This window comes from Gallinula chloropus, assembly GCF_964237585.1.
Source record: "Gallinula chloropus genome assembly, chromosome: 13".
Lineage (NCBI taxonomy): Eukaryota > Metazoa > Chordata > Aves > Gruiformes > Rallidae > Gallinula > Gallinula chloropus.
In genome coordinates, this window is record NC_140098.1 from 12,656,648 (window position 1) to 12,678,527 (window position 21,880).

Here is a 21,880-nt window from a genome sequence, read left to right on the forward strand (position 1 = left end):
CAGAAGAACCACCCATGCGGCTGACCCACTGAGATAAAAGTTGGCACTTTTTTAACATGCTGAAGATGAGATGTGGAGAGTGGAAGGGGGGCAAGTCACTATCGAACTGGATGCAGCATGTGGGGGTTGGAAGATCATCTCCATCTCTCCAAGACTCACATGCCTGTTATCTGCTCAAGGTCACAAGTGTGGGGCCCTCAAGCCCTGCGTATCTCCCAGATCTCCACCTGGGTCTATCCTGAACCATGCCACTGGCTGAGGTACACAAGGCCCTGGAGATCCCATCCCATCCCATCCCATCCCATCCCATCCCATCCCATCCCATCCCATCCCATCCCATCCCATCCCATCCCATCCCATCCCATCCCATCCCATCCCATCCCATCTTGGGGTGAGGAGCACGTACCAGTCTCTTGACTTTCCACACAACAGCGGTCCAAAGTGGAATATACCCGTATCCATGACATACTGCTTGAAGATGATTTCGTCATCCGCCTTACTATTCCTCCAATGAGGAAACACCACCCTGGGGAGAGAAAAATGTGCAATGAGGAGCTGAGAGATGCTCTGAGCAGAAAACCTGGTCAGGAAGCCATAACCCTTACTAGTGGCTGAGGTACCAGTACTGGTTCCCAGTGCCAAGCATGGGAATTGACACTGGGCTGTTCAGCCACCATGTTCTGCTCAAGCCAGAAGGTCCCAGGAGTACAAGGGACAGCCACGACTCCACGTTTAGGGGGAGGGAGTGTGGGAGGCTCCCAGGGGCCAGCCTTACCGTGGGTCCTGGCTGATGGTGGGATACAGGCAGGTGCCCCTGCAGTGCAGCTGGAACAGATGGTTGGTCCCCAGCACCTCAAAATGCAGCGTCCGATCAAACTGGCCCAGCTCCGTGGAGGTGAAGAAGATCTTCAGTTTCACCTCGCCATGGGCAGGCACTATCCACCTGCAGCTGCTCAGCCTGGCAATTAGAGAGGCAATTAGAGCTTGCTAATGACAAGGAGGGGGGTGGTCGTAGACCTGCCATCCCGTGGAGGGACCGGCAACTTGGCAAGATGGCAATGAAGCAGAGGGATCACCTCGTCCCTCACAGCTAACCTGGCTGGTCTGTCTGGGGTCGGAACGATGTCCACGCTGCCCTGGCACAGCTCAGGGGTATGTGCAGGCGTTGTCGTGGCCGATCCCTGGAGATGTTTCCTGCTGCGCCCAAGGCTCCGCTTCTCCCGGCTGCCTGAGCCTTTCTCCATTTTTGACTGGGCTCTGGTGGGGGTGAGCTGCTCCTCTGGTGTCTTCTCACCAAGGGGAGAGAGAAAACAGGGTGAGAGAGAGAGAGAGAGATGTGAGCCCCCGAGACATCTCCACCCTGGAGAGACAAGCCTGTGGCTTGTTAACAACCAGGAGAGACCAGCATCTACTAGATTCATGTGTGCTGGGCACTTGGGTCTCCCTTCCTGGGCTTTGTTCTGCTCTCCTCACCCAGGACCCTCTCCTCAAATGAAGTTGAGGGCTTTAGGTGGTTTCTTTCCCCTCTTGCCTAGTTCTCCCCATCCTATTTCTCCAGCAGAGCCGTCTCTCTTGGACAGACAGAAGGGACAGACGCAGTGCCCCAACCTGTCTTCACCGCCCTTCCACAGTGACCCTTCTCCATCCCGCCTGCCCCACCACGTGCCACCCAGCTCGGTCCCCTCCCCAGCACCTTCACTGTGGGCAAGGCGAGGACATCCACGGGAGATTCGGTCTTTCTTTCTTCCACAGTGGTGTCTTCTGGCACAACAAAGGTGAAGTGCTCGAGGTCGTTGTCTGCTGCAGGGACCAGTCGCTTTCCCGGGTAATGGATGACAGAATAAAATACGGTGGGAGGAATGGGAGGCCCTGAGGGACCCACCCCCAGTTCATCCAGGATCTAAAGTGTAAGAGAAAACCCTGTTTGTAGTCCTGTCACCTTCATCCTCACGCTCCTTCCCTACAGCGCTGCCAACAGTGATGGGGGTTTATGCCCAGCAAGGTAGGCTCCAGAGCAGTGCTGGGACCTAGAGAGAAACCTCTCCTCCAAGTGACTCAGATGAAGGGAACAATGGCCATGAACTGTCCTACCCTGGGACCGTTTCTAGTGATTCCCAAGCTGGGAACCTCTCTGAACTGACAGGATGCCTCAACACACTCTTTCCACCCATCTGAGGGATGCTGAGGACCTTCCCCAGCCACGTGACCACTGTGGAGCAGCATCAGTGGCCTGGACAAGGTTCTGTGCTGTTGTCACCGGATGGGACACAACGCACCGTGGCCTGGACCATGGCAGGCTCAGCATTGGAGCCTCATAGGGCTTTACCTGCTCTGCCACTGGCAGCTTGCCACTCTCCAGGATCTTCTTAGCGCCATCTTCTGGGCTCAGCACCTGGATGTCCAAGCAGGGCACCCCAACACCCTGGCTTCTGGCAGATCCTTCTGCGCTTTCCTCTTCCGGCTCAGATAATTTGGCATTCTCGAGAGACTTCAGAGTTCCCAGCCGCTCCTTCTCTCTCTTCTTCTGGACCTTGGAGCTGGATAAACGGTGGTGCTGGTCTCTGGACTGCTCTGCCTCCTCTTGGCTTGGAGGGGACTGCAGGGTACCCTGAACCCTGTCCCAGAATGCCAAAGTGCGTGCAACATCTTTCCGCAGCGCCTCATAGATCTTAAACCTCAGGGCCAAGTTCTTCTCACTGTCACTCAAGGTCTCACTTTCAGACTGCCCCAGTTCCGTGGCCGAGGACTGCACAACCACTGCTTGGCCTTCGTCCCTCAAGGAACTCTGTTTCTTCCCTCTCTCGTCACTTGCAACAGGGTCTGGCTGCTCCTTTATAGATCCCTTCATGATGGACCCCTCGTTGCCATCTGACACGTTGCTAGTGGACCTTTTTGTGTTCTGGGCAGGAGGAGCAGAAACAAAGTAGTGAGCGGTTCAAAGGGCTGACTCAAAGGCTGGAGGAATGTGATCGCCTTTAAAACAGCCTCATCCAAGCCCCGTGCTGGGTGCTTCACAAATCCCACTTCCCAATGGCGCTGGTTCCCACTTTAGCTCAACTGAAACCAAATTCTCCAGTGGTTTGCTGGGCTCCTCAAAAAGCCAAGAATGGGAACAGCTTCCCAACCCAAACAGGGAACTGCAGGCACCTCCGTACTCCTGTGCTGTCCTCCGGGCTTGTTTCCAGCATGCTGGGAATCCCCAGGGCTGGCCGACTCTTTGGGAAGCCTGGTTGCTAATGAACACCTAAGGCCCAGCAGTACCTCCTGCCAGATGCCGCACCCCTGACAGATCACAGCTCAGGGCTGTAAGTCACGTGCAGAGGGCGAGAAACGCTGGATTACAACTTCCCAGCACTGCCCAGTGACCGTATGGAGTTACATGAAGCTGCTGTCCCAGCAGAGCAGCTCTACCCAACAAGCCCATGGGAAACCCTCCCCGGTGAAGCAGCAGCCTGCTCAAACACAGGCTGCTGTCTCCCAGCGCGGCCCCACATGTTGCCCGCAGCCAGGTTCTCGCCCCCACGTGCAGCTCCTGGCTTCTCAGGGAACAGTGCAGCTCCATGGGCAGGTCCTCGGGGTTTTATCATCCCTCTGTATAAACACAACCACCCACCTGCCTGACTCCAGGCTGGCCTTTCTTCCCACGTGTTTTCTTCTTCAGCTCTTCCTCCCTCAAGCGTTCCAGCTCCTGACGGTGCTTCTCCTCCAGCTCTCGAGCCAGCTGCTCCATTTTCCTTCAGAAAACAGAGAACATCCCCAGGAGTCACCACCAGCAACCCGGGCTCGCTGCAATCCCACGTGGTCCTGCACTTTGCTCATTGACCCTGAGGCCAAGTAGAACCCTTAGATCATCTCCATGGATTTCTCTCAACCTGGGGAGGCTGGGAGCATCCAAAGTGAGGCGAGCTGGGAGGGGACCTTTGGGGCCAGCTGAATCTAAGCCTTGCTCTCAGAAGATATCAGTCGTGCAGCTTCTCTGGTGAGGTCCACCCGGACGCCTCCAGCACGCTGCCCAAGAAGACCGACCCACCATGTCTCCCTGCACCAACTTCCCAGTGCAAACCAGCTCACAAATCACCAACACCCACTTATCCCTGCACCAGTTCTTGGCTCCCCCAGGCCCCCTTCCCAGGCACAGTCTGCTCCTTCATTATCAGGAAGGAAAGGCTGTGGTAACCCCCCTTCTGCAAAACAGGCTCTGAACAAACAGATTCCCTGCCAGAACACACAACAACCATGGGAAACTCGTGCTGTCCATCCTGGGAGTCACAATTCAAAGCATCCCTGGTGACCTCCCATGGAAACAAACCCTCAGCTGGGGCTGAGCCACATGCCTGCTTTCAGCAGGTCCCTCTCCCAGCTGCACACACATCCCATGAGCTGGATCAGAGCCGCTCCCCGGCTCACCCACTGACGGGGTGCCTAGGAGACACCCAGTTTTACGGTCAGCGTCACCCCAGGACATCAGTGTAGCAAGGGCAACAGGCACGCTGGGCATTTGCTGTGCAACCCCTCTGAGCTCAACCAAGATCTCTGCAGCAGGGAGTGACACTGGGAGTGACCTGTGGAGGGCATACAGACCTCTTCTTCTTCTCGCGCTTGACTTGTTGTGTATAGTTATCAAATTGCGCTTTCTCCTCCTCAGTAAGGGCCTCATACTTTTCTTCATCCATCTCCCTGTGCCATTCTTCCTCCTTCTTGGCAGCTTCTTCCAAGTCCCGCTCTTCAGCATAGAGCAGAGGAGAAACCATTAGTGACTGCAAGCAGAACTGCTGGCCGGGATGGGCAGCGAGGATTCACAGCTCTGCCTCAACCCAGCCCATCAGGACATGCTGGGAAGCCCTTTTTCTTGCTCCAAAAAATCCCCCCAAATTCTCAGCAAGCTCCCGTGCCATGCCTGGCTCACGTGTGCCAGCATCACGGACCACCGGTCACTAGCCAGATACTGAACCACAGCAGCTGCATTTGTGCCCAAGCTTTCAGACCGATGCCGGCCTTGCAGCCCCAGTTCTTATTTGAAGGAACCAGGAGCCCAGTCCTGGCTTTATGGAGGCAGGAGGACTAACAAAAACATTTTGCATCAGCACTGCTGGTGACCCCAGTACGTACGAGTAAGGCTGAGGGCTTGAGGAAGAGGATGGGAAAGGTATAGAGATGCAAAGTCTCACCTTCCTGCTCCTTTGCGGCTGCCTTCCTGGCTTTCCAAGAGTCGCTGTTCTGGTACAGGTCCACAAAGTAGATATGAGGCCGATTTTGGATGGCTTTCAGGAGGCAGAGGAGAGCAGACACGGTGTTGTGTGCAAAGGGTGTCTCCAGCCCATCAAACACCACTCCCTGGAAGCAGTCGCTCAACTGGGAATGAAGGCAAAAAGGCCAAGTGAGCCGTGGCACGCGTTGGGCACCCAGGTCACCCACGCACCAAGGGACACCAGCCATCACCACCCCCAGCACGTTGGCTCCAGTCTTCCCCCACACTCTGCCAACTTATGGCATCCATGAGGATCCCTGCGTGCAGCCCTGGACCCCTCCAAGAGCAGATGCAGGTCTCCTCCTTTCCGAATCGTACCTCGCTGCCCATCCCTGCAAAGCAGGACCTATCAGTTGCCACCTACCTGCAGCCTCTCAGAGAGGATGGCCACCAGCACGTCCTCGGGCAGCACGCAGCTCAGAAAGCCCACCTCTCCCACTGTGCTGGTGCTCAGCCACCGCTGCGGAGGAACGCAGGGAGTGGGAGACGTGAGCAGAGAACTGGAGAGGCCCTGCAATGTTGAACATAACAAGAAAAATTAGTCTCTTGGGAAACACCCAAACCGTTCCTTGGAGCTGGAGCTTCTCACCAGCAGATTAGAATCATAGGATGGTCTGGGTTGGAAGGGATCCCAAGGATCACAGAGCTCCAACCCCCTGCCACAGGCAGGGACACCAACCTCCAGGCCTGGAGCTACACAAGGTTGCCCAGGGCCCCATCCAACCTGGCCTTGAACACCCCCAGGGATGGGGCACCCAGCCCCTCTCTGGGCAGCCCCTTCCAGCCCCTCACCACTCTCTCTGGAAAGAACTTCCCCCAATATCTCATCTAACCCTTCCCTCCTCCAGCTTCACTCTATCCCCCTTGTCCTGCCAGTGGCTGCCCTTTTAAAAAGTTGATTCCCCTCCTGTTTCTCTGCTCCCTTCAGGGGCAGGAAGGCTGCAATGAGGTCCCCCCGCAGCCTTCTCTTCTCCAGGCTGAACAAGCCCAGCTCCCTCAGCCTCTCTCCTTAGGGGAGGTGCTCTAACCCTCTGATCACCTTCATGGCCTCCTCTGAACCCTCTCCAACAGTCCCACATCTTCCTTGTACTGGGGAAAGAAAATTGCTGGCCAGCAGCTCCAAGGGACAACCACCTAGGGAGGGCCCATTCCTTGGCAAGCAGCCCCCCAAGCCTGCAAGCCCCCCTGCACAGCACCCCACAGCCACATCAGCCAGCACTGCGCTCCAGGGGTTTCGTTCCCATCCCGGGCCATGCCCACTGGCTCTCTGCACTCTGCACCCTCACACCAGCCTCAGGATGACACGGAGCCTCTGCTCTTCTCTCCTCTCCTCAGAGGGAACGGAAAGGGCCGAGGCATTAACCACTCTGATCGTGCTTTACCTGGCAGCCTGAAGGATCCCTTCCACGTGGTTTCTGGCCGTGGGATGTGCGGCTGTCCGACCTCCTCTTGCCTACCGTGATGTTCTGACGGCTCTGGGAGCTGATGGAGGGCAGGCTGGCTTTGTCCCTGAAGCTGGACTGGCTCATATTCAGGCTGCGTTTGGGATCAGGGCTGAACTGCTGGCTGGGGGACACATCCATGTGTGGCCCTGCGGAGGGGACAGACAGCTTCCTTATGGATCAAGCCAAGGATTTCACCTCCAGGACCACCATTTCCATAACTTGCACCCATCCTGCTGTCTCATGCCCTGGCTGCAGGCGCCCATCCCTGCTTGAGCTAAGCCCTCGGTGTGGGATAACTCCAGGCCCCTCTTCCCTCCCCCAGCTCCTGACCAGATGCAGAATTTCCTCAGACTTTTGGGGCACCAACTGCCCAATAAAGTTCCCTAAACCTCTCCAACCTCACGTGGAGAACGACACAACAGGCACAAGCCATGTGACCTGACATCATGCGTAGGAAAAGCTCTGGAGAGAAGAGCTCGTCTGCAGCATCCCTCTCATCTGAAACTCCCCCGGGGGGTTGTTCTTCCCTTCCTCTCATATTTGTGAAGCCACGCTCAGAAGTCAAGTTGGCCAGAGCTTAATGAGCTGCTTCAGAGGGCTTTTTCCTCATTAGAGCAGTGGTTCTGCCTGATGGCCGTGAGAGGCAAGCTGGATTCGGTTTGAGGAGATCTAAAAAGCCCTCTGAGAAAGAGACGGGTGTGCTCCACCGAGGGACGTGTGCTGAGACGCCTGGGGGCAGTAGAACGCCCCTGCCCCAGCCCTTAAAACGGCCATTTTTATACTTTTAAATAGCCAGAGATGCTTTAGGAAATAGTTTTGCATTTCTACATGTGGCACCCGCGGCCCCTAAGAGACCTCAGAGCCACCAAACCTCTCCAGAGGAAGAGGTGGATGGTCATCACAGCCGGTTTCTGAAGCTGCTCTGGGTTCAGCGTTTCTCCTTACCGGCCTCCTCCATCTCCCTCTGCTCGCTGGCAGCCCTGATGCACAGCTCCCGGGCCCGGAGCGCTGCCCAGCTGCTCCTCTCTGAGATGGCTTCTCTCACCACCGCATCGATGGACAAGCAGGCGGCACCGTAATATTTGGACAAGGCGACCGCCGCCGATGTCTTTCCTTGAGAGAGAGCAAGAGGAAGTGAGCGTCACCAAGCTGCCCTGTGAAGTTTTTCAGGGACAGGGTCTGGAAAGCCCCCAGGCAGGATCTCAAAGCCTCATGGGCAGTCTGAAAGCAAGTGTCCCTTTTGGGGAAACCATGAGTGAGGCAGCTTGGTTAGAAGGGTTGTTCTCCAGTCTCTTGGGGTGGCCCCAACCCTGGGCCAAGCACATTAATTTGAGCCCTGTGCCCCCACTCAGATCGTTTCCCAGCCTGCGTTGGTCAGTGTTGTCTCAGGCAACATCTGGGCACGGTTCGGGGTTGAATATGGGCTAGGGTCTGCTCCCACAAGGCAGCATGGACACGAGGTAACACGCTCCCAACGTGTGTCCACACAAGATGAGCCGCACCACTTGCGCCAGCCAGGCAAAGACCTGGGACCGTTCCATGTGCCAGCAGAGCTCTGACCCACCTTGCTTCACTTCAACTGGTCAACCAAGCTCTGCTGGGATGTGTCTCTCCCGCTTCCCCCATCCTTGCGGCCAGCAGCTCACATACCTGTCAGGGGTGCCCCGTGGACGATGATGACGATCCCTCTGCGGTTTTGGGCCGCGCGCCCTTCTGGGGAGGTATCGATGCCAAGGTGACGGGCAATGGCCCTAGAGACAGGGCTGTCATCCAGCTCTCCCATGGGGTCCTTGCTGGCAGGGGTGCCGTGCTGATGCTCTGCTGGGCAGAACCAGGTACCAAAGTCAGCTGCCTCCATACTTGGGATCCTGATCATCCTCCCCACCCCTCGGCATCCTGACAGAGGACACTCTGCCAAAACCGAGGTCTTCAACACAAACTGCCAACATGATTCTATGACAGCAAGTGTGCTAAACAGCATCATCCTGATCCCAGCAGCTCCTGGGAGAAGAGGTGGGGAAAGAAAACCTCCCTGGACTCTCCCTTGGCCCTGCCCCTGGTTCTACTGGCTGAAGAACCCACCCCTGTCCTACCCGCTATGGTAGAGGAACACAAGGGGACAGAATCACAAGGTTGGAAAAGACCTTTGAGATCATCCAGTCCTACCGTACCCATCCTCTACTAACCTGTACCCCTGAGCACCTCATCTACCCATCTGTTAAACACACCCAGGGGCAGTGACTCCCCCTCCTTGGGCAGCCTGTGCCAGTGCCCGACAGCCCTTTGGGGAAGGATCTTTCCCTAATGTCTGATCTGACCCTGCCCTGGCGCAGCTCAAGCCAATTCCCCCTTATCCCGTCACCCATCACTTGTGTCAAGAGAACAACCCCCACCTCTCTGCACCCTCCTGTCAGGTCAGTGTAGGTGGTGATAAGGTCTCCCCTCAGCCTCCTCTTCTCCAGGCTGAACACCCCCGCCTCCCTCAGACGCTCCTCAGAAGGTTTGCTCTCCAGCCCCTTCCCCAGCCCCATTGCCCTTCTCTGCACTCACTCCAGGACCTCCATGTCCTTCTTGGAGTGAGGGGCCCAAAGCTGAACCCAGCACTCGAGGTGCGGCCTCACCAACGCTGAGCACAGGGGAACAATCCCTGCCCTGGACCTGCTGGCCACACTGGGTCTGACACAAGCCAGGATGCTGCTGGCCTTCTCGGCCACTCTGGCACGCTGCCGGCTCACGTGCAGTCGGCACTCACCCAGCACCCCCAGGGCCTTCTCTGCCAGCAGCTCTCCAGCCACTGCTTCCCCTGGCAGGAGCTCGCTTTGGCTGCACTCGGGACTGGTGGAGGATGTGTGTTACAAGCCACAGACTTTCAGCCTTGCAGTTCCTCCACCAAACTGGAGAACAAGCAGTTGCTACAACCATGGGCTTTCCATGGAGAAGGCAGTGGGGATGGAGAGCTGAGGGTAGGTGGGCAGGACTCCCTGCTGCATCCACACTTGGGCCAACCCAAACCCTCACCGTTGTCCTGGCTTGCTTGTTCCTCACTCTTGGATTTTTCAGGCTCATCCTGCAGCCGTCTCTGGTCCTCATAGTACTCCAGCACCTCTGGAGGCAGCTTCTCACCGGGGGCACGCGGTGGCAGCAATAAGGTGTTGCGACAATCGTAGTCTTTCAGCATCCGCAGGACCTGTGGGCGCCGGGAAAAGAAACCATACACAGGAGGTGTTTCTTGACCTCCATCACACCGAGAGCCAACCTATCTTCTCCCTCATTCCTTCCTCCCAACACCACACCAAGCCCCTCCGCAGCCCTCCAGCAGAGCTGGCTAAATCCAAAATGCCACCAGGCTTTGTCCTGGACACTGCTTCCATCTCCCCTGCACAAACCTGGGAATGCTGGAGCACTGCCAAACTATGTGAACGTGCCCATGGGGACCAGAGCTTCCCTCTCACCTGCTCCTCCATAAGGTACTGCTGGTCGAACTCCAATGAGTAAAACTCGATGGGGAAGTCACATGGGTTCTTCACCACCACCATCTCCCCCACTCCAGGACTGAATGGCAGCAATGGTCCCATCTCCAGTACTGGGGGGCTGAATTCCAGCCGTGGCTCCAGCCCACGCCCTGACACCTGCAGCTGGAGGTGCTGGGTGCTCTGGCAGATGTTAATCTTCAGCTCGCTTCTGTAGGACTTCTGAAAACAGAGAGGTGCAGAAAGGTTCTCCACAAAGTCCCAGGGGACAGAGCCTCAGAGTCATCCCTTGCCCCAAGGTCTGGGATGTCACTAGTACCGCTGGGGGAACGGGAAGTGGCTATTGATGTGCAGCAGGGGCTTGGGGCCCTGGCACGCTGGCTCCAAGGAACCGGGATGGTTCCTGGCGTTGGGTGGAACCGGGTATCCCATGGATTTAAATGGACTGATGGGGGTTTCAGCAGCGCTTGTAAAGGTCCCTATGGGTGGGCTCAGGGACTGCTTCTCCTCCTCCTTCAGGGTTACACTGCCCGGGCAGTCCTGGCACTGCCACCGCAGGCAAACATCCGCTCTGTATCGCTCCATCAGAGGGGCGAGGAGCTCCCGACCGCTCGCAACCAGGGGTGTCATCTCCACTCGGCCTTTGGCCAGCAACTGGACTGGAAGCCAGAGCTCTCGTGTCCATAAGCCACCAGTTTCCAAGTCAAAGTGGCCACGTTCAAACCGCCTTTGGGAACGCTCCACCATTGAAGCGGATTCCCAGTTTGCCTGGAATGTGCCGGCACCGCAGGGACCACGGGCGGCGAACCATGACAGGTGACAGCCCCGCTAAGCCCGGGAAGGGGCCTGGGCTGGGGCTGCTTGCTGGTACCGGTGATTCAGTGACATGGAATAATGCTGAGGGGATGGATATAGGTATAGTTTAACAGACAATTAATTAATAAAATGTAAATATAAGGAGAGTTTGCATGTTTTTGAGGACAGATTTGTTTGGGATTCCAGTAGAATGTGGCTGTAGCTGTGGGAGCTGGTTCATGAGAGCAGCTACAAAATTTACCCCAACAGTGGAACAGCCTTGAAGATAAAGAAGTGAAGGTGGGGGAGTCATTAATAATGAGACCAATGACTATATAAGAGCTAGAGTAGATCTTGTTTTCAGCTAAAGGGTTCCTAACTTGTTTGGGCAGGGATGGGGTTTTGAGGCTATGGAGAAAACTGCAAAGAGCATGGGCTGAGAGGAAGACATCCAGCCTTCATCCCTGACGCCCACCAGAAGGCCCCCTGAGTGTCACTGAGCATGGTCTATCTGGGAGGGATTAATGTAAAGTACTTCCTGGAGGTAATTTGCATACCCCTGCCTTTTCTTAGAAACTCTAATGAATATGTATGTGTTAATCTGTATCAGTAGGAGAGATGTGGCTTTAACCAGCGCACACATCCGGAGCAGCGATGCCTGGTGTGCCCAGCGCTGCGATAAATGGTGTCTGCTTCATCAGCACCAAGGCTGGGGAGTTCTGATCCCGGCTTTTCATGGCTTCACCAGCAGTGGGATTAGCTGAGATCAGCCCTTGCAGGGTTCATCCCCCACGAGCGCACTGGGGTTCTCCCCATGCCTGCAAACAGGCCCCCGTGGAGAGGGAATGAGGGGAGACGGGTGGGTTTTGCCCACCCATACACTGAGAAGGAGCCACACCGCAATGCCCTGATGCTCTCCATGCACGGTCCCCTGTAGGGATGTCAAAGCACCTCTCCAAGGAGGGGACTGGGGGGGGGGGGGGGGAAACTGAGGCACGGTGGGTATGGGGCTTGCAGAAAGCTCCATATGGAGGCAGACCTCATCTCCCCCTCCCCACACTGGCCTCCCATTGCCACATGGCCTTGCATCTGGGCGTGACGCCCACCCATCTCACCTCTTCCGTGGGTGTAAACCTGACTCGCATGTTGTAGCGCTGTCCAGGAGTCAGGGTCCCAGCCGAGGGCAGCACCTCGAAGACACAGCGCTGCTTCTTCCTCTGCCGAAGCAGCTTTTGTTTAACGTATAGTGGCAAATACTTGTCCACCTGGGCACAGGAAGGAACCTTGTGAGGTCTCTTTGGTCTGTGAGGACAGACCCTCAAATTCCCACAGTGCTCTGAAACACCGTCACGGCGCCAAGAGCACCCACATCCAGACCAGATGTGGCCACTACAGCCTAGAACTGGAGGGAAAACTTGTGGGCAGGGCAGGCAGACGGGTAGGCACCGCCCTTGGAGGAGGACGAATGGGTGAAGGTGGCAGAGAAGCGAAGCATCAGCTGCTCAACAAGTCCAGGTGAACCAGCCTTGCTCCATACCCTCCAATCTCCCTCCCACGAGCTGTCCCCATGCGGTGAGGCACCCACAGTGGCAGAAAAGGCACGAGAGGCACAGAAAACCCAACCGAGAAGTTACGTGTCACGCATCGTCCCTGCCTCACCTTCACAACGGGCTCATTCACAGTGATGGACCATTTACAGGGGACCTGGAGTTGGTTGTGGAGCTGGATGGTTTCCTCCTGACACTGTCCACATTGGACAGCAGCAAACTCCAGTCTGTCCCTGGAGATGCAGAGGGATGGCACAGCCACACTGGCACAGAGGCGGATGGGAAATGTGGGGCCTTCTTCTGCCTAGTGAGGGACAGAGCATCCAGCTGAAGGTCCAGGCAACATCTGCTGCTGCCCCCAACCTGACAGCTGCCTCAAAAGGCCGTGCTGGCACAGGGAGGTGAGGAAGGATACAGTACCTTGATGGGCAGGACAACATTCACTTCTCCCACCGGCAGGTTGGCACTCTGTGGGTCAAAGCGCACTTCAAACGTCTCTGTCTCGCAGAAGGGCAGGTTGTTCACGCGGCCCAGGTCCACACTAAAACCTTGAATGGGTGAAAATAAAGCAGCTGAGATACACCAGCAACGTGAACAAGTACGTTCAGACCGTATGGGTGTCCACAGGACTGTCAGGCAGAAGGACCCTTTGTGTCTCCAGAGAAGACTGCCACTCCTTCTCTCTTGTCACCGCTCAAACAGAAAGGAATTTCACAGCCTGAATTCAAGACCCGCAGGGTAAAACAGAAACCCATCAGCTGAGGAGCACCAGCAATTCCTTCACCAGGCTCCCAGGAAGGACGCGCAGACCTCTCCAAAGAAGTTCCAGGGAAGATTCCCCTGTGCTGTGGTGCTGCTTGGAAGACAATTTAGAGGAGACACCTGACCACCCTTCAGACGCAGCAAGTCACCATCTGATGGTCCTCAAGGACCTGTTTTGAAAGCCTGTTTTGACCGCACAGGCTGTTGTCTCAATAGAGGCTAAAGCAGCACTGTGTCATTACAAACTCTAAACAAAGCGCTTCCAAACCACCAAGGGTCTTGTCTGCTCCCAACACAAGCTCATGGAGCACACAAAGACACTCAGGAGATGCTCCTGGTAGCCAAGAGCAGAAGATGCTGAGAGGTCACCATGGTGATCAGCCCACAGAGCCCCCGCAATGAAGCGTCAGGACAGCCCAGGTGGCTGGACACTGCGGGCCAGGAGAGTTCTGGCTGCAGAGCACCGAGCAGGGGGGGAAGGAAGAGAAAACGATGCAAAAGAGCACTCAAAACCCTTCCCTGTGGCCCCAGCATATCTGTCAGAGACAGGTCCTTCAAGCCCACAGGAAGTCCCTCCAGCATGGGTTACCAGTGCCACACAGAGCCCGTCCGTCAGCGCAGAAGGACACGGGGAGCTGCCCGGGGTTGGTGATCTTCACGACGTGTGTGTGGATGTCACCAAGAATGACGTGGCCGAAGTCCAGGACGTACTCGGGCAGCTCCACTCTGGAAGGAGAAGCAAGGAGAGTCCTTAAGGTGGAGGAGGATGCAAACAAAGTGGGTGCTTCTGTAGTCACTGCTGGAGAAACTCCAGCCCATGAAGCCCAAGGTCTTATCTTCTGCTAAGAAGACTTCGGTATGTCACAGGGCACCCAGGTCCAAGGTTTTATCAGCTACTAACAGGTTCTTAGAATAAAATGAGTTTAAAACAGACACTGGGCACAACTCCTCTGCTGTGAAAAGCCACTGGAAAAAAGTCCTCAGGCTGCTCACTGGTAGCACGTCCAAACTGTCAGGATCAACCCCCTTCTCAAGTCCCCAGCTATTCCCAGAAACAAGGAGCTCCCAGGAGCAGGGGCGCACCACTGTGCGCTACCATCAGGGCACAGGGGCCCTACTAACTTGAGAAGCCTCCGACGAGCATGCTGGTCAAAGGCAGCGTCCTCCGGTGAACCGGAGGAGAGAGTTTGCTGCTGCTCCAGGGCGTGCTGCTCTATCAGAATGTTCTCCATCTCCATCTGCAGACGAACGTCCAGCTGAGGAAAACAAAGACAGTGGCTGGTTAGCAAAGGGAAGTTAATCCCACCCTGCTCTTGGTAAGAAGCAGGAACAAGTCCTTCACTCTGAGGGTGGTGAGACCCTGGCACAGGTTGCCCACAGAAGTGGTGGAGGCTCCATCCCTGAAGACATGCAAGGATGAAGCTCTGAGCAACCTGATCTACTTAAAGGTGTCCCTACTCGCTGCAGGGGGTAGATGGCCTTTGGATGTCCCTGCCAACCCAACAGAGTCTATGACGAGGTCCTTCTGCCCAGCTGCTCAGTCTGCCAGGACCATTTCTGAAGGGAGATGAACTCCAGCACCTTTGCCTGCTCAGCCACCTTTATACAAGCTGATCTGACCAAACAAGTCAAGGATCTTCCAGAGCTCCAAGTATCTGCCTGCCCCCAGCTGCTGCCAGCGCAGCTCAGACAAAAGCTCTCTCCATGAGGGAACCAGGTCAGCGCTGAGAGCTCTTGGAGACACATCTCAGTCACTTGAGCCCAGTCTTCAGGACCTCCCCCTCGGGCACTCAGGAAGCTCAGGCACCCACGGGAAGGACCACTACCAGTGGAGCCCCATGTTTGTGGCCAGCCCAGGGGAGCCAGCTGAAGCGTGCAAGGGGGACAAGTGACACAGGGAGAGGGTGGCCCCTGCCAAACAGGGCAGCAGCCAGTCTCACCACAATGCCAGAGTCGTCCATGGGTGGCTCTGTGGCTGTGGTCTCCCCGACAACCACCGCGTCGTCTCTCTGGATGTCTCGTCCTAGCCTTGCTTTTGCCTCTTTGAGGATCTGCTCGTAGTTTTTGTTTCCTGAAGGAAGAAAACAGTCACAAATAGAAGCATGGGCACAGTGGCATCCCCATTAAAGCTGGGAAGCTCCACACCCCCAGCATTGGCCCTTCCCACAAACACATTCCTCCAGCAACTCATGGAAAGAGGATGCTGCTTTTCTTCTATGTTCTCTCCCACCCATCTTCCTCCACACATGGGAGCATCTCACCCCCCCCCACCCCTGCCCAAATCCCTGCCAGCCCACGTTACAGCTTTCCCAACACTGCTTTCTAGCTGTCCTCTTTATCCAGGCCACCAACAGATGACACTGGCCAGGATGGCTCTCTGGAGCAAAGCCCATGTGCTTCTTGAAAGCAACCAGAAGAACAACAGCCCTGAAACCTCCAGCCTTGGTGGAGGTGGGTGTGAGCTGCCCTATGAGCATGACGACACAGGGGGGCAGAAAAAGACCCCCACGGGACCTCCCCGAGGAGCAGTCAGACAGTGCTCACCCTTGATTCTCCTAGGAAGGTCCAAATAAATCCTGGGAAAAGTCCCCTCTCCTTTCAAGGTGATCTCTTCTGGCTCCAGGTGACCCACTTGGATCTGGAAGGTCCTGCAGAAGACTCCAGGCACTCCCGGCAGGTGATAGACAGTGAGCACTTGCTCTCTGCCAGGTCCAATGTAACCCTGGAGGTGTGGAAGAAGAGGAGGGGAATTCAACTAGAGGGCTTGGCGGAGGGGTGGCTCAGACCACCGTTACACTGAGATGAGAAGGCACGTTGCAGGTTCTCACACAACACATCGCCTTCCAGCTTCCCTGCACCCAAAAGCTCAAGTCTCCTACACCGGGCTGTGGTTTGTCCTCCTGCCAACACTGCCCACCCTCTGCCAGACCCAAGCAGCAAAGAAAAGCCCTTCTGCCAGCTGCTGTGGAGGAGGAGCGGCGTGCCCAAACTCTCAGCAGGGCCAGCAGCTCCTGTCATGGCACTGCAGTGGCTCCCAGGCTGGTGTCCAAGAGCCTGACCTCTTACTCATGAGCCCAACCAACAGCTCCTGCCTGGGTGGTTACACCAAGGGTGCATGGCACTATCTAGACTCACAGTGACCTGCAAACTTACACCCCTGGAAAAGCAGAGGCAGAGGCTCGGATGAGGTCCAGGGATGAAGGGGTTCCCCACAAATCCCCTCCTCAATGGGCTCCTAGAGAAGAGCTGTCTGAGCCTGGAGTTGGGCTCATGCCAACCAGGTTGAGAGCCAATACAAACAGGTGGCAACACTGCTCAGGGGACAGGGCACAGCCACAGCTCTTCTCAGCTCACTGGGCTGGACCTTCAGCTCCTTGCTCCCCCCCACGCCGCAGGGAGAAGCTGCTGAGCAGGACACATCCTGCCTCTTGGTCCCCGGAGCCCTGGACTCCAGCTCCCAACATGGCCTCTGCAAAAGCAACTCCTGCCAAGCTGCTGGCACAGCAGCAACTGCCCAGGGCCAAGCAGAGCCGCGTCCTCTGGAGCAGTGTCACCCCTCGCAGGAGACCAGCACGAGGACATGTGAGAGCCATTTGGCCTCCTCTTCCCATTCCCAGGAGGGACATGGATAGGAATGCTGCTTCAGCTGAGGGATCCAGGCAGAACTGGGACAGGGGATGCTATGAGCTGGAGGAGCGAGGGGCCGGCGCGAGTTCCGACACAGGAGCTGCGTGCCCAAGAGAGGGACTATTTATGTCCTTAGTGCTGACAGGAGGCAGGCAGAGACCTGGAGGAAGTCCCGTCCCACCACCCAACCCTGAGGGGAAGGAGACGCTCAGGAGACCTTGCACCATCCCGCTCCAGTGCCGGTACCAGCACAACTTCACCCGGTACAATTAAGACTCTGCTTGCCCAACGTTTTGTTCCTCCCCTATAACCCCCTCCTGGGCAGCCTGATGTGGAGCCAGCGTCAACCCCTCGTGCTACTCACAGTGCTGGGCAGGACCAGGGGCACGCCAGGCTGAGGACTGTCCGCGGTGGCCGTGCTGGGGCTCAGCACCACGTAGGTGAATCCCATCTTCCCGCTGTTCCGCAGGGTGACCTCTGATTTATTGACTTCGGTAAACAGCTGGAGAGAAGACAGAGGGGCGGGAAACTGAGGACACACATCTGGATGTTGGCAATCTGCTCCTGCTGACACTGGGATGAGAGCCGATGGACACAATGCAGGAGAGAGGCAGAGGAAGAGGAGGGACAGGCACCTGACTCTCCCAGGCCAACCTGAGGAACCCACTCAGATATTTATGGCAGCGCGCAGAGGTGCAGGAACCACCACAAAAAGGTCAGTAATAAACTGGGGGATGCCCCACTGCTGGAAACATCTGGTCAGGGTGAATGAGACTCTGAGCAACCTGACCTAGTCGAAGATGGCCCTGCTCAGTGAAGGTGGACAAGATGACCTCTAAGGTCCCTTCCAGCCCATGGTAACATTGTTCCTGGTTCCTTTTGTTGCTCCATGGAGAGCACTGAAAGAGACCGTCTCCTTGGACCCCAGGATCTGGGAGCGGATCTGCAGATGGATGTCTCAGGGCACATCTCCCTGGAGATCACCGCCTGCCCTGGGAGCCAGAGTTCATTGAAGAGGAGGGATTCCCAGCTTCAGGAAGGGGAATGGAGATGACCATTAAAACCAGCTTGGACACAGGACCTGGCACCCCAAAGCTGCACCTCCAAACCAGTGAGAGTCCTGGACCTCAGTGGGCAGCCACCTGCCAGGGATGGTCTCAAGGATTCCTGCCAAGAGAAACGCGTGGTACCTGCAGCCCGCAGTCCATCTCCGTGCTGTCCAGGAGGTAGTGGATGAGCGAGGCCTCCCCACGCAGCGCAACCTCGTAGGTCGGGCCTCCCTCCACGCGGCACAGCGCCGTGACACGGGCAATGATGTTTGCATGGCCAAAGAAGGTGACCCTGACCCGCTCGCTCTCGCCCGGCTGCAGCACGCCGTACAGCGGCAGGATGTGGAAAACCTGGAGGAAGGGGAAGAGACACTGAGACATCAGGTGTGCAAATGGGTGCAGGAGAGGAGAGAGCCACAGCTTGGAGCAAAGGACAGACATGGCTGGAGGGCCTCTTCCTCAAACCCAGTCTCATCCTGCAGCCACCCCGCTTGCCAGTGGAAGGACCATGGGAAAAATCTTCTCCCATACTCAGTAATGAATGCGTTAATTAATACTCCACGTTAGAGTAATTTGGGAGGTCTCTTGGCAGCCAGAAGCTCTCTCTGCTGCAGAACGGGCCTCTCACTGCCTCCAGAGGAACACCAGCACACGTCCTTAGGGCCACCAGTGTGACCACGGAAGCGAGACAGGTTCCCACTCACCTCGTCCACCTCAATGGTGGGGAGCTCCAGACTGACAAATGACATCAGCTGCCTGATGGTCGCAGAGCTCTGAGTCTCCACAGTGCTGTTTGCCTCCGCAGCACCCACTGCCTCCGCAGCACCCTCTGGCTCCGCAGCACCCTCTGGTAGAGGCTGGAAAACAAGTGCCATGGGCTGCAGTAAGCAGCAGGTGGGGCTGAGCCAGACCACTCCGCTCGTGGCTCTACCACCTCATGAAACCAGGAAGCAGCTGAGATGGGACCTGGGTGCAAGCCAAGTACAGGTATGTCCCTGCCAATGCTTGAGCATGGGTCCAAGCCCACCCGCAGATGAGACACGGGCTCCAACTGTACATCCTACACGCCAGTTTGCAGGAGGAAGCTGGGTACACCAGGTGCTCGGGGCTGGCAGAGACCCCCAAGGGTTCCATTGTGCAGCCTGGTGCCAGCCTGGGCCTGCTCGCTGCTGCCCGAGGAACATGCCAGAAGCCTGATGCCTGGGACAGGGCAGGTTCTCTGTGACAAACCAGGAGTACAGCTGCAAGCAAAACTCCACCAACAGGAAAATAAGGACTTGGGAAGCGCTCGGCGCAACTCTCCTGTTCTGGGTGGTGCTTAGTTTCATCTCCTGCACTCATCAGCTGAGGAGCTCAGCTGGGACACTCTTCTCCACAGGCACCTTCCTGAAGAAGGCAGCCAAGATGGTTTCCGGTCTTCCAGCAGTGAGGAGCTGGTGTTTAACCTCAGAGGTGCCACTGTCCAAAAGGAACCTTGGCCCTGGGCTTCTGACCCCCTGTTTATAGATGAGGGCTTTGTGGTTGCTCTGGAAGTTCAAGAGGTGAAGACATGCTTTGTGCTACGGCCTTGGCCTCAGCAGAATCTACTAAAAAGATTTATGGGGCATCTCCCCAGGAGATAAGGTACTGGGGAGGGCAGAGTCTTCTCATCTTTCGATGCTTTTTGTGGTCTCTACGTTTCCAAACCCAGCAAAGCTTCACCAAGCACGTGTTCCCAAAGATGCTGACAGCACTTTCCTAGGCCTGTGGTGTCCCACAGAGGTTACATGTGCGTGCGTGCTGAGGGTGGTGAGGCCTTGGCACAGGGTGCCCAAGGGGCTGTGGAAGCCCCATCCCTGGCAGGGTTCAAGGCCAGGTTGGAAGGGGCTTTGGGCAGCCTGGGCTACCAAGGGTGTCCCAGCCCATGACAGGGGGTGGGATTTGATCTTTACAGACCCTTCCAACCCAAAGCCTTCTGGGATTCCAACTTCTCCCTCCCCACAGGCCCGCGTCCAGCCGCTGGCCCTGCTGCCAAGCCCGCTCTCCAGGCAGCAGAAGGAAGGCTGGCATGAGCACGGGCCTTCTGCAGTAAGCTGGGGGAGGCAACGCTGGTGAGAGGTGTAGAAAAACACCTACCTCTGTTTCCAGGGTGTCATTTGCATCTGGTGGCTGTGGGACAGAATCCCCCACCGCTGACAGGGCTTCAAATAGTTCCTCCACACTCCCATCCCCGAGGATGCTCTCTGAAGGCACTGGGCACTCCAGCTGAGCTCCCTCCTCCTTTGGTGGTTTGGCTTTTGTGAAATATTTTGGTGTTGGAGGAGTTAACCTGGAAAACAACAAAGCTTTGATCGTGGAGCTGCAGTGGGAAGGAGGGAAGGCAGCAGGAGCAGCTCCTCGGCAGGATGCAGCCCTGCGGTGGGAGCTCAGCAGCTCCATAAGCAGGACAGAGCAGGTCAGTGCTTGGGGAGGATGCTGGTGTAGCGGCGGTGCCGGCAGCTGGGTGCAAGGAGCAGCAGAAGGGGACAGGGATGAACACCTCACCGGGGTGGGGAGCATGGCAGCAGAGGGAGACACACACGAACCCTGCAGCAAGCACAGACCGCGGCGCAAAGGGACAGAGCCAGGCAGCCATGGGCTGTACAGACCCAGCAGCACCCTCCCAAAAGCACCTGCCACCCCAGACCGTGCCTTCCCCACCTGCAGAGCCACGGCGAGAAGTTCTGTGGCTCAGCCAGACACTGATGCAGAACATCTCCCCAAGAGTGACCCACAGCCGCGGGTCGGCATGAGCAAGCAGCGATGCTGGCAGCTTTCTCTACGTGTAACAAGGCAGGATGGAGCCAGAGCTGGAATGGAGCTGGGGCTGGGATGGGTTGGAGCCTCCAGCCTGCTGTGCCTCAACTGGACAGAGCCCAGCACCGCACGGGGCACCCAGGTACCTCAGCTGCCTTCGGGCAGCCTGACTTCTTCTGGGTGAGAAGGGAGGTGCCTGTGCCAATGGGGCACACGCACCGGGAGCGCCTGGAAACTCTCCAGCCACACACCGGTCTGGCCACCATTCTGTCCATCTCACCGTCACCAGCCCTGACGGTTGATTCCCTCCATGTCAGACCCAGTTAGTTTCATCTGATAATTTACAATACCAACAGTGCTTAACGTGGACCAGAAAAATAGATCTGACATGCTGCCCTTCTGCCGGGCTCTTAATGAGCAATGTGAGGTGTTAATAGCTTGGAGACCGTCTTCATTTCCAGCTCTGCCACAAGGATCACATGGTGTCTCCTGAGGGACCCTGAGAGAGCACATTACCGCTTAATTAACATGCGGAGCAGAAAAGGGAGCTGTCCTAATGGCCGCAGCGCTAAAGAGCCAGCAAAGGGGCAATGCCAAACCCTTTGGAGCAGAGGATCCTGCCAGAAGGACACTCAGGACCCTCAAGGCAGCAGAGCTGGGTGACTCGGCATCTGCTGGAAGAACCAGCACCTGCGGGCTTGCGTCCAGCAAAGCCAATTGTTCTAGGACTCAGAAGAGCTGCCCCTCAATGGGTAACTTCGCTCCGTTTCCCGGGGCGGTATGGAAAAACCATTGGCTGCTGGAATTCAAAGTGCCCGGAGTCAACTTCTGACCTATGCAAGAGAGGCCACAGCGGGAAGAACCGCTCGAAAACGCCTTTAGAGATGCGCTACAGCACAACTGAGAGACTGCTCTTGGGCTTGGAAAGCACAGGCCAGCACTGGGTGGCCCTGGTGCCCAGGGACGTTGGGACAAGTCCTCCTACTGACACCTACGGCTGCACCCAAAGCCACAGCAGAACCCGCCGGAACACACAACGAGCGCCGGAACACACACAACAGCCGCTGTGTGAATGCCATGGCCAGCAGAACACGAGAACTCAGTTCAAGGTGGCGTTTGCCTCGAGCCATGGAAATCCCCACCTCAAGCTGTGGAGAAGCCC

The 21,880-nt window shown here is 56.7% G+C and overlaps 2 protein-coding genes across 2 annotated transcripts in view; one reads left to right on the plus strand and one right to left on the minus strand.

Moving 5' to 3' along the window:
- The window catches only part of LOC311196741 (protein NDRG4-like), a gene marked incomplete at both ends in the record, with an annotated part of 721,213 nt that overhangs the window by 196,087 nt on the left and 503,246 nt on the right, over positions 1-21,880 (plus strand).
- Positions 1-21,880, minus strand: part of LOC311196461 (hydrocephalus-inducing protein homolog) — a gene marked incomplete at its 5' end in the record, with an annotated part of 69,783 nt that overhangs the window by 16,085 nt on the left and 31,818 nt on the right. Inside the window, 25 exons of the mRNA XM_084270031.1 lie at positions 407-526; positions 776-958; positions 1,096-1,286; positions 1,694-1,900; positions 2,327-2,899; positions 3,614-3,734; positions 4,582-4,723; positions 5,169-5,352; positions 5,613-5,759; positions 6,631-6,839; positions 7,639-7,806; positions 8,344-8,514; positions 9,712-9,880; positions 10,146-10,385; positions 12,074-12,223; positions 12,618-12,809; positions 12,926-13,053; positions 13,857-13,993; positions 14,390-14,523; positions 15,208-15,338; positions 15,812-15,989; positions 17,259-17,396; positions 18,085-18,294; positions 18,648-18,800; positions 20,059-20,251. Coding sequence (XP_084126157.1) covers positions 407-526; positions 776-958; positions 1,096-1,286; positions 1,694-1,900; positions 2,327-2,899; positions 3,614-3,734; positions 4,582-4,723; positions 5,169-5,352; positions 5,613-5,759; positions 6,631-6,839; positions 7,639-7,806; positions 8,344-8,514; positions 9,712-9,880; positions 10,146-10,385; positions 12,074-12,223; positions 12,618-12,809; positions 12,926-13,053; positions 13,857-13,993; positions 14,390-14,523; positions 15,208-15,338; positions 15,812-15,989; positions 17,259-17,396; positions 18,085-18,294; positions 18,648-18,800; positions 20,059-20,251 — 4,569 coding nt within the window. The remainder of the gene's footprint in view (positions 1-406; positions 527-775; positions 959-1,095; positions 1,287-1,693; positions 1,901-2,326; positions 2,900-3,613; positions 3,735-4,581; positions 4,724-5,168; positions 5,353-5,612; positions 5,760-6,630; positions 6,840-7,638; positions 7,807-8,343; positions 8,515-9,711; positions 9,881-10,145; positions 10,386-12,073; positions 12,224-12,617; positions 12,810-12,925; positions 13,054-13,856; positions 13,994-14,389; positions 14,524-15,207; positions 15,339-15,811; positions 15,990-17,258; positions 17,397-18,084; positions 18,295-18,647; positions 18,801-20,058; positions 20,252-21,880) is intronic.